The sequence below is a fragment of the Thalia democratica genome, chromosome 7 (assembly GCF_965202585.1).
Source record: "Thalia democratica chromosome 7, ktThaDemo2.hap1.1, whole genome shotgun sequence".
In the NCBI taxonomy this organism is placed as follows: Eukaryota; Metazoa; Chordata; class Thaliacea; order Salpida; family Salpidae; genus Thalia; species Thalia democratica.
This window is the reverse complement of record NC_139171.1, coordinates 49,224,988-49,236,741: the sequence shown is the minus strand read 5'-3', so window position 1 is coordinate 49,236,741 and position 11,754 is coordinate 49,224,988. Positions and strand designations below refer to the sequence as shown.

At 27.8% G+C, this 11,754-nt stretch overlaps 1 protein-coding gene across 1 annotated transcript; it reads right to left on the bottom strand.

Annotated features, from left to right (window-relative positions):
- Window positions 1-300: 300 nt before the first annotated feature.
- Window positions 301-11,336, bottom strand: LOC145841522 (metabotropic glutamate receptor 3-like). The gene is made up of 19 exons (XM_082948881.1): window positions 11,133-11,336; window positions 10,747-10,869; window positions 8,706-8,840; window positions 8,337-8,423; window positions 8,202-8,277; window positions 7,865-8,008; window positions 7,055-7,199; window positions 6,141-6,346; window positions 5,914-6,062; window positions 5,067-5,250; window positions 4,687-4,787; window positions 4,433-4,557; window positions 4,003-4,257; window positions 3,682-3,820; window positions 1,983-2,084; window positions 1,704-1,898; window positions 1,464-1,638; window positions 1,171-1,364; window positions 301-468 (listed from the first exon to the last, which is right to left on the bottom strand). The coding sequence occupies exons 1-19, from the start codon at window positions 11,334-11,336 to the stop codon at window positions 301-303; spliced, it is 2,907 nt and encodes a 968-aa protein (XP_082805007.1).
- Between the last annotated feature and the right edge of the window lie 418 nt (window positions 11,337-11,754).

Sequence of the window (11,754 nt, the reverse complement as noted above, 5' to 3'; positions counted from 1 at the left end):
AAGTGCAGCCCGCGAGCCACTTGCGGCCCGCAAAAGTGCAAATTTGGCCTACGTTTACATTGTACGCCATTCATTATTTTATTTAAGTTAAGAAAATTTACTAGGTAAAATAGTTTTTGCTTGTTTAGTATGTAAACTTGAAGCTAACGATATAATGTAAGTAACTTGTTGTTTAATTGACTCAAGCTTTTTTAAATCTTAAAATTTAAAAGAAAAACTTGACTTTTAATTAAGTTTAAATAGAAAGAAAGTATTGCATAAAAACATTCTAATAAAACAAAGCGATGATGTATCAAAAGTTTATTTCACAAACGCTCCGTTAGAAACACCTTCGTCGCAGCTAATGTTTTTAAAATTTTTTTGATGATTCTTTGAAACTTTTTTACCTTTCTTAGCTCCCTTTTCTGTGGCATTGAAAAAAACGTTATCATTATCTTCTTTATCGTTGAATGAATGCCGATCAGCCATCTAAAATATGATAAATTTGTGTCAAATATAACGTGATAAGGCGATAAATGGTAAAAATACAAACAAGCTAAGCCTGTCGGATTATAAAACATCCTGTTTCTGTACGCAAACACTTTATTTGAGCACCTAATATTTTATAGCGAAACGTCTAATAAAGTGTTTGCGTAAAAAAAACAACTTCATTTTTTTTAATGTGCAAATTTATTTAATTATATATCATGTTTTCTACAAAAAGTAAATTTCAAGTTTAGTTAGACATTTTAATAGTAATATCTGATGAAAAGATAGTTTATATATCGTGTTTTATGTTTTATAACTAGACACAAATTGTAGTTTGGAATCAAAAATGCACGAGGGTCATTTTTGCACAAAATCGATTTTGCACTAACTTTGTTTAGGTTTATTCTAATTATATTTCTAGTTTAGGTTTTTCTTTAATTTTAATTTTTTAGAATACTTAATTAAATTTTAATTACATTTCCTTTGAATATTTTATAATACTTGTTTAACTATACCTTTTATTATAAAAATGAAGTCTGTGCAAAAGTGATCCGTCCCCATGAAATTTATGCACATACATAAGGCCAAGTTTTTTTAAGATAGAAAACCAGTTACTTCAAAACACAAAAAAAAGAAATTCAATCATAGTTTCTAGTATTCAACTTTTGATTTCAAATCAAGTACAAGCAATAAAACACTTACATAGTCTACTGATAAGTTGTTTTTACACTCTTGTTTGTCGATATTATGTTTGCTTTCAGTTCTAAAGTACAAGCTTTTTATTAAAGACAAGTGACGTGACTTTCTCCTGGGTTGAGCTTTGGGCTGCTCAAAAGAGGAAACAGAAGTTACTCGGTTGAAGCTTCCCATTGATGTACTTCCCAATGAAGGTCTGACTGTAATAGTAGGTACTATTGTCTATTTATCTTCTTTATTATGTACTAATGTAATCATTTTTATTAGCTCAAACAAAATTTGAAAACTGAAAAACTTACAACTGTTTGCCATTACTGTCTGCTCGTTGTTTTTTGCCGGTCGAAATATGATGATGTATATTTTAGGGCCGAATATTGCGAACAGTATCACGAGGCTGTTCATCGACACGCCAAGACAGTACAGCGCGTCTCTCAAGACTATGTCAGTTGAGGTGTTGGCTACAAAGGTGCTTATCTGATTTTATAAAAACAAAGTAAGTAATTTACACTTTGATTGATAAAACAAAACGCTAAACTTGCCTGTGCAACCCACAGAACGAGAGTTATGTAAACTGCGAAAACAATGTGCTTGGCCTCGTTGAATCCCGCGGGCACCTTCCTTATTTTGATCGCGCACACCGCGTTGATGATGATCAGAACGACGGGGTAGCACAGGCAAAATATGAACATGCTCGAGCGGAGTCCTTTGCAATCGAGAAAATCCTCGTATTCCTCCTGTTGAACGCTGATTTTAACATTTTCACGAAAAAAAAGATTTGTTATTGTTATTCTATTATATCAATTCAATAAACAATAAACTTTTTGCTGCGTGTCCGTTCTGAGTACTTGCGGAGGTTGTAGAAACAGCCAAATTGCGACCACAAAAAGCTCAACTGCCGTTAACAACACAGTTACCAGAGCCTGTAAAACAATGTTTTAATATAAGCTTTCAATTTTATGAAGAATAGTGCTAAGTTTTTATTAAATTTATATAAAGCGTAAAACAATGTCACTATACTACAATCATTGAAGTAAACATTTGTAAACTTAAGGTAAAAATAAATTAGTTTGAAACTTTTAAATTTTAAGTAGTATGTTTATTAACTTTTTTTAATATTACAAAGTTATAAGAAAAATCAAAAATATTATCTTACAATACAAGTTGCTACTAGTTTATATACATGTTCAAAAAAAATATACTCTAAATCTAAAAAATTTTAAATGTAAAACCGAACAATCATGTAAACGTGCTCTTTAACGTAAAAACAAACGTGCCGACCGACAAATTATATCTCAAAAGAGCTGTAAAATAATTATAATAGTTGAATTAGTTGTTTTTACACAATGCTTTTTTACGTATTAACATTTATTCATTAGTAGCAACGTAAAAATATTTGGTAAACATTTAAAGCAATTAATTATTTGATGCAATATTTTAGTAGCATGAGTTTTGTTGGTTAAAAAAAATTAACATTTACTAGTATCATGATAACTAGTAAATAAATTTAATTCAATTAATGGTCTTAATTAAACGAAGTCTTATTATTTATATTTAATCAGAACTTTTGTGTATTTTCAATTTTTTTTTTCAATAATTAAATAAAAAAAGTATTTTTATTTGAAATAAATTTGAAAACTTTTTGTTTGTTTTTAAAAAGATATATATTTTTGTCTGTGTCAATTTTCAAGTATCTTAAAAATATTTTTGAGTTTTTTAAATATTTTCTAATATAACGTATTGTTTTTTTCTAAAGTTGTTTTAGTTTAATGTTGTTAACAGCAAACACATAAACTGCTAATATCAAAGCTTGAAAATTATAAAATTTTAAGTTTGTAAACGACTAGTAGATTATATTATTCTTAGTGTTTTTTACCTTAATCAACATCTTTTCAGTGATTTTATTTACTTTGTATTAGTTTAACTCAAATCAATAAATAAACATTTTTTTAAGTTTTTTAAGTAATTTTTTGATCTTATAATTAGTTTTACATTAAGCTTTTAAAAATAAATCACTAATTTAATTATATCGACAAAAAATAATTTAGTTTGACTAACTTAAATAAAGTTTAAAAACTTAAATTTTCAACTTAGTTTTTTTTTAAATTCACTGTTAAATTTTCAAAAAGTTTGTAGTTAATTGAATATATTTTTCTACTAGTTTTAAACTACTAAGGATATCTTAGATATAATATTGACAGAAAAAAAATATTTAGAAAATTTGAAATTAATTACTATTTATAATATTTTATTATTGAATTTTACAATTTAGTAAAATTAGCATCACTTACGCAAAACCTTCAATATAACTAAGCTATTTCGGCTATTTTATTTTAAAACATTTTAACAAACAAAAGTTTTACGGGCTTTCATACCTGGGTTCAATTGTAGTTTTGTTTGAAACCATTTAAACTCAGTTGATTTTACAAAAAGTAATTTCTTAAATATACTTTATATGATTACCTATGAACTTAGAAACTATTAAGATCTCCGTAACAAATTTTTTTTGTGAAAACTCACCAAAGGTACCGGCCTCAGTATTGTTTTGAGGTCTCTGTCCATATGCTTTCCTATTGTGTTGAATATCACTGATATTCGCACTGTTTTCACCAACAGCGCCGCATAAATAAGAGTGAAACTGAAACCACTCATCAATCTCCTAGAATTGAAAACATAAGCTTATTACTACTAATTACTTACTTAATTAAATATTACACATGTTATTACAATTGTTACCACCAACTAGATGATAATAAACTTTCTTACTATATTCAAGCGTATTCGTTCAAAAACACCCACAACATCGGAATTTAAGTTCAAGCAATAAAAAACTAAAAAAACCTCAACCCGCACAATCCCTGGTTGGGGTGGAAGGTGAAGTAGAATGAGGAGGAGAAAGCGAGGAGGAGCCCAGTCAGCATTATTGACGACAGTTCCCTGCCCGACGCGCGCACGATGGCGCTGTCCCACTGTAAATAAAAGTGGAAGGAAGTGAAGAGGGTGGCGATGAGACCGAACGAGCTCACTACCGCCACCACCCACGCCCACGGCTCGTCGTACGACAGATAGACCACCGGCACTGGCAAGCAGTCGGATCTTTTTTGATTAAACAATTTTGTTGAACTAATTTGTATTATTTACTTAAGTAAAAATTATAAGTTACCTAATGTTGAAAAGTCAAATAGATACTGTTTTCTTTTTTTGCTATTTTTTACTTTTAACATCTATATTAGAAAAAAATACTTTTGTTGGATACTACTTGCTTACTTACTCCCACGCGTAATAATTTTCGCCGCATTCGTAGCAGTAGGAAACATTTCTGTATGTAGAATAGTTGTACAAAACAATGGAGTTGTCAGGGCACGTGACGCATTGCCAACAACACTGCTTGTCTTCCTACAAGTAAAAAAGGTAAGGTAAAGCAGCGATAAAATTAAACTGTGTGCGTATTTTAAGCTGCGTACAAAAGTAGAAAGTACATCCTAAAAAATATTAAAGATCATAGTAAAGTAGTATATAAAAAACTTCTTGAAATAGCATGAACTCCCCATCTTCGCAGGATGATCCACAAACTGAACTGATTCCTCCTCTCCCTTTCAGCGACAATTTGTTTATTTCTTTTACAGCTGTAACAGTATACTTTTGTACTGATCTCACAGATGTAAGCTCTTACTCTTAAAAACTTTCTGTATATCAATTATTTTATTTTGAGGTATAAAGAAGTGTATAAGTTTCAAAAACAATTGTTAATAAGAAAAAAATATGCTTTTAACAAACAATATTACACACTTTAAAAAAGGTTATAATAAGAAGTAGAAATACTATCTAAGTAGGAAGCTTGTAAACTTAAACAGAGTATAAGTAAACACAAAGACTATAAAGCATAACGTGAAAAAAAAACTCACTACTAATACCATCAATGACGCCTAGGTGGGTCCAGCTTTTTTCTCTGGTGCCATCGTATCTGGAAACATCGTAGCTCGCCGGGCCGTCTTGATACGCGTCAAAGTAGAAAACTGAGCCGCTCGTTCTTTCGAACCTCGTCTTGTTGATATATTGACGAAACTGAATCCAAGACATTTTGTAGAACTGTTATGTATTAATTTTTTTTTCTTTACTTAAAATAAAAATTTCAAATGCAATTCTTTTGTCGATATTTCGTTATGTTATTATTTGAAGGCAAAGTATTAAACAAAAATATCGTTAAAACTAAAAAAATTACAGTTAATAACATTAAGCAAATACATGTTCTTACTTTTAATAGCTATATTTTTCTTTTTAACTCTTTTGAAACATAAGTTTAAATAGTTTTTCACCTTTTTTATTTTAAACTTAAATACTTATTCTTTCAAATAACAAAAAAAATCTTTTTTTGATTTTTATTATCGTTTAAACTTTATGCATTGCTTTAAATGTTAGTCAGCAATTTAAGACGTTGAAAATTTTATCTATCACTTTATGAGAAAATTTTTCGACAAAAATTAAGGTAAAATTAAAAGTAAAAAGATATTCATTGCTAATCATTATTGTGAACCGCTTATGTTTTTAAACTACAAAGGAAATGTTTTAACTGTACTTTTATAATATATATTTTTTAGCTTTATCATTTTAATACTTTTAGAATACTTTTAAATGCTATTATTTTGATAAGATGGTTTAAAAGTTGAGCTTGTTTTTTATTCCTGAATTTAAATATTTAAAACAAGCATACACATTTTTATTAGTCTTTTAGTTATTAAAAAAAAAACTTACTTTTTGACATAAATAGTCTTTATCAGTGCAGAGATCTGCTTGGGCGCTCTTTATTGCGTATGCGAACACAAGAGCTGCATCTCTTGCTTGCTGCACCAGAGAATTGATTACGATGTCATATGGAAGAGTGAGATTGCTTCCGCATTTTTCTATCAACAAGTCGTTTTACAACAATGTATTCTATTTGAAATATCATTTTAAAGGCAAAAAACTTTTATAAACCCAACCTGTAGATTTATTAAGGTTATCAGTGCAGTTGCTTTTTGACAAGATGTAATCCGCAAAGTAAGGGTTGTACTGTTTTGCTTTTTCTAAAGTTATACTTCGTACTCGGTTTAAAAATTTTTGGCTTATTTTACCTTTGCTGGGACCGAATCCAATTGCCCCGTTTAGTGCCGAGTTAAGTTGATTTATACTTGTGGAACCTTTCAATCTTAAAATTACAATTGTAGTATGGAGTAAACTTGTCAGTTTAAGAAAAATTGAAAATCATAGTACTTACTTTATTATCAATTTTATAGTGTTCAAATATAACATTTTTTTTTTCTACTTTTAAACTAGTAGAAACGCTTAAATAGAAATTTTCTTGGAAAATAAAAGTATTCATTCTAAAAATAGTTTTTTATAGTGTTAACTAATTATAAGCTTTAAAAAGCTCAAATATAGCAGCTGCTTAAAATATTCAGCATTTTATTTATTTGAAAAAAAAAATTCTCTGCTTTTATTATTATTATGTAAAAACTGAAACAAATATTTCCACTGTTTTTAAAAACAAAAAGTGTGTTGTAAAAAATAGTTCACAAAACGTAAAAGTGAAATTACGACTAATTCAAGGTTTTTTTTTTTTTGTAAAATTATGACAGGGTTTATCTTTATAACCATAAACAGTTTTTTAAATATGTAAATGAGCTATAGACTTAAATTCTAGTTTTGACTAATCTTTCTACTTGATTTTAAATTCCCCTTGATTTGATTTCATATTACTTATAAGCACAAACAAAGATCGTAATTAAATATGTCACATTTATACCTTTTCAAAATTTAAACTTTTTCAGTACATAATTTGTAATAACTTTATAGTTTTTTAATAACTAAATTAATTTCATCATCGGTCGATTGCAATTTAATAACTTTGTCTAACCCGAAGATGTATCTTTTAAGTTCGTCCACACTAATTCCGCTCAGTGTGTCTGACAAGATCCATTGGAATCTCTCCATGTTCTTCTTCTTGATAACCTGATCCAGCAACATTGCGTAGTGCACCGGGTTGATAAACAATATCACCACTGAAAGAGTTAATTTCTTTTGAATTTACAAATTTAAAACAAAACTAAAATCTAAGTTAATTTGATTTTTTTGTTAATATGTAAGTATCAGGCTATGTATAGTTTCAAGTTATATCTTAGTAGTACATATTAAAACAAAAATTTTCTGAACATCTAACTTTCTAGTGCTTCTTTTATGTGGACTTTTCACAAACCTATTATAAAAGTTGAGCACAAACAATAAAAATACTAATCTTATATATCTAGGTATAGTTACTTTTTAATCTCGATAAAAGTTTTATGATACATGAAGTTGAAAAACAGGATTCAAACTTTAATATATGTTTGTATATTCAAGCATGAACATTACAGTAATATCCAGATAAAATAAATACTTAATGAGAAAACAAATTGATTAAAAATTTCTGCTTCAAAATATCAACTTTTTTACAGCTATATTATTTTTATTACGACAAAGAAACTTAAAAAAAAATTTTTTTTGATAAAAAAGCTTAAAAGGTTATTTGCCCTTTAAAAATTATAAAAGTAGGTATTCACTTCTTTTTTATTAATGCTTTTTTTTAATATTCATTATTCTATTTTTCATGCGAGTTAATTAAAAGCTTTTATGCTCTTGTATAGCATTTTAAAGTTATTTGCAACAAAACTGCTGCTGATCAACAAACCGTTTGATTTTTCGTTTTCTATCAAGTATTGAGTGTACTCTCTTATTTGTCCGACCAAAAGCGTTCTTGGAAGTTTGAACGAAACCGCGAGGCAAACCGACTGTTTTAAGATTAACTTCTGAAAAACATCAAACGCTCCATTACCTGTTGGCAACTTTTGGTGATTTTGCAATCTTTTTGGACAAAAATTTCAACTGATGAACTCAAATTCAAGTATCTTAAAACTTAAACAAGACTAATAAACTTAACCAAACAAAAAACAAAGCTCTACTGATAGTTAAAATAGAGTCTTCAAACATGTTTTACAAGAAGACCACAAAAGATGAATTTAACAAACCATAGTCATCATCGTCGTAAATGAAGGAAACGTATTGCCACTGGTTCAAAATTAAAAGGTCGACCATTGCCTTCACCTTAAGTTATAAAACTTTTAGTAAAACTTAATGCAGAATATCTTTTCATAATGCTTCACCTGATACTTGTCCGACGGGGCCGTGCGGAAAAAATACGGGTACCTCATTTTGTTGCTCAAGATTGGAGATGTTGCACCATAGCTCACCTAGAAAATAGAAAAAAAAGTTATTATTTAAAAACAGTCTATGTTGTGTTAAAATTAAAAATGTACACATTTTGTTGAAAATATTGTTTTTTAGAAAAGAAGCCTAGAAAAATTTATTACATCATTACATAAAAAAAGCATTTTACATCTAAAGCATATCAAATATACCCATATTTTATAACGAAAATGTATTAAGCTGTACAATTTTTAATGAAACTGATAAAAATATTTTTTAAATGTTATCAAAAGTTGCAAGAAACTTATAAGCTGCCGACTACAAACTTGCGGCATATGAAACAGGCCGAGCAGCCTCGAAGTTGGAACTGACACCTCGCTAGACTCGGGTCCGATTATCCCCCAGTAAGTGTTGTTGTTCATTTTGTCAAAGTTTTGTATGGGTAGGTACTGCCTCACTAGCTAAAATTTTATTACACGATTACTTTACATTGCTTGGATTGTTGCAATAATAAAATTAAAATAATTCTAAAAAAATTAGAATAATTTTCTGCTAAGGCTTGTTAAAAGTAAATGCTTGTTGTTGTAAACTATAAGCTACCGCCATGCTAATTAAATAACGTATTTTACTAAAATAAACTAAATATATACTTTAAACAAAATAATCATTGATTCTGTTACCTACTTTAAATTGATTTAATTGCCTCTATCGAACGCTTTAGACAACAAAGTAATATAGTTTTAATTTTTTCTTAGTTTTTTTTTACATATTCTATAAAGTTAAATAAAACCTACTAAATTGATAACTACTTAGATGTCATATAATATGTTTTAAACGACTTCTAACAGCTTCTTTTATTAAATTTGAAAATAGATATAAAATGTCTTAATTACTGTTTTAGAATGAAATTTTAAACTCAGCGTAAAATATCTTAGATGTTAAAAACTTAGAAAATAAAATATTTTATAAAGAAATATAAACTTTATACTTATACTCTACAGGAGTACAAACTTTTTATAGTTTTAGAATATAAACTATAGCTTTAGAAATAAACGAATTAGGATGAAATTAAGTATCTTAACTTTAATTTGTACATACAAATAAAAATATGTTCTTTTTTTCACTTAATCAATTCAAAACAAAATACAATCGCACAAATCAAGTTTACATAAGGTCTTGAATAAGAACTACATTTTACCATAAAAACTAACGTTATTATATTAAATCAATCATTAGCTTATAAAAATACAGTATAAAAAATATTTTAAAAACATACGTTAGACTTAATGTTAATAAAATAAATTTACAAATGTTCTACTACTTTTTTATTTTCAACAAACATAAGCATTTTATTTTATACTAAATTAAAACCCTGTCTAAATTATAGTGATTTCTAATAACAAAGTTTCGCTTTTAATCATATTTGCCGGACGGATTTTAATTCTCGACACAATTTTCAGTTTAATGGTGATCGTATTCGTCATAGACAAAAAAGTAAACTACTTGTTTTAGAATAAATAGAATGAGACGAAATCTTTAATTTGTCAACTAATTTTTAAAGTTTCAAAGAAATTTTTAGAAAACTTTGTTTTTATAATTGTTAAAAGATTGAAAAAAATGTTTATTTTAAACTTTGTTAGCTTAAAGTGATAAATTTCTTTACAATAATACAATAAGATAAAAAAATGTTATGAAGTTTCGTAAAAACGTTAACAAATTAAAGATTTAGGTCGTACTTTATTTATTTGCAATTATCTAGTTTAGTATTTTAAATATACATAAAGTTATGAATATGAAACTAGAAATTGTACAAAGTTTTTCAATCTTACCTACAGTTATTATTTTTAATTTATTTTGCTACCAACACGTGGTGTTTTCAAATAGAGGCGGTATAAGTAAAGCTTTTTTAAGCCTAGCGGTTTTAAAAGTTACAGCTTTTAACTGAGCACGGCTAAAAGCATGACGATCTAAATGTGAATTCCTTAGATTTTGTAACCGCTAGATTTTCAAAATTCAATTTATTGCAACTATGCTTGAGATAGCGATTAAAATTGAACTTGCAGTGATAATTAAAATGGCTTTCTTAAATCTATCGCCCTGAAACTTATATTTTTTGCACTTAAATTTTTAAGACTTAGTGCATGGCAGTATAAGTGTAAAACCCCGGGCAATTACAACGTTAGGTTTATAAAAACTTCAATTATAACACATTACATGAACACCGCTTGTGACTTTTTGGTTTTATTAAAAGTGCTATCTTTTAACTTACTTTAAAGTTCTATCTACTTTCTAAACATGAGATGCACAAACTTAAAGTATGACTTCAATAAAAAATATAGATTCATTTTTATGTTTCTAATAGCTTACTTTACTCAAAGCAATCGTGTCGACATGACAATCAGCAGTGGCGTTCAGTTCCAACTTTATGCCAGGCAGGAAAAAAGGATCTGAGTTGATTTCTTCGATTGTAAAGTACAGCATTTCCAAAGACTAAAAAGATAAAACTTGTTTTATAATCGTTTTGTGTGTTTTAGTAAAAAAATAATAATAATAATTACGAATTTCTTAGAATTGGTTGTTGTTCTCTTAAAACTTAGTGTTATGAGTAAGTTTAAAACATTGTTTATAGCTACTTGTGTATACTTCAAGTTTCGATTAAACTTTATTTTGAAAACTCCCACAACAAAATTATAAATAAATCAAAATAAATAACAATCAGTAAACTATTAACTATTTCAAAATAAATAGCTTACTTGAACACTGTATGCATACATCTTTGTATAGTCACAAAGATCATTTTCACTTCGATGATAAATTGTGTTCAAAGTTCCAAGCTTTATAACGAATGTCTTTTTTATTTCACTCTCGCCACTTCCATCTAGTTTTCTTTCCACTTCACTTAAAACCGCCTGAATGCTGACAATAATCACAGTTGCAATTAAAAACAAATTACTCATTTTTGAAATATATAATACTAATCTGTCTACATAATATAGGTAGTTAGTTTTATTATAATCCTAAAACTTTGTCTACTAAATGTCTAAATGTTGCTCAATTTTGAATACTTAGGTGCAAAAAGTTTTATGTTTGGGTATAAAAAGTAACCAAACTGAACTAAACTTTTAAGTCAGTTGATATTTACTTTTGATATTTAGAATGCATTTTCTTAGCTAAAGTAGCTCATTAATAGTTCTCAAAAACAGCTAAAAAAATTACTCAAACTGTTGAAATTCTAAGATTTTAAGATAAATGGAGCTTTTACAGTCAAAAAATAATTGCAGCGTTTAACGAAAACTTTAAATAATTTAAAAGAACCAAACGTTTAACATGAAACTTCTTCTTTACTTTCCAATTAATGTACTTCTAACATAAAAA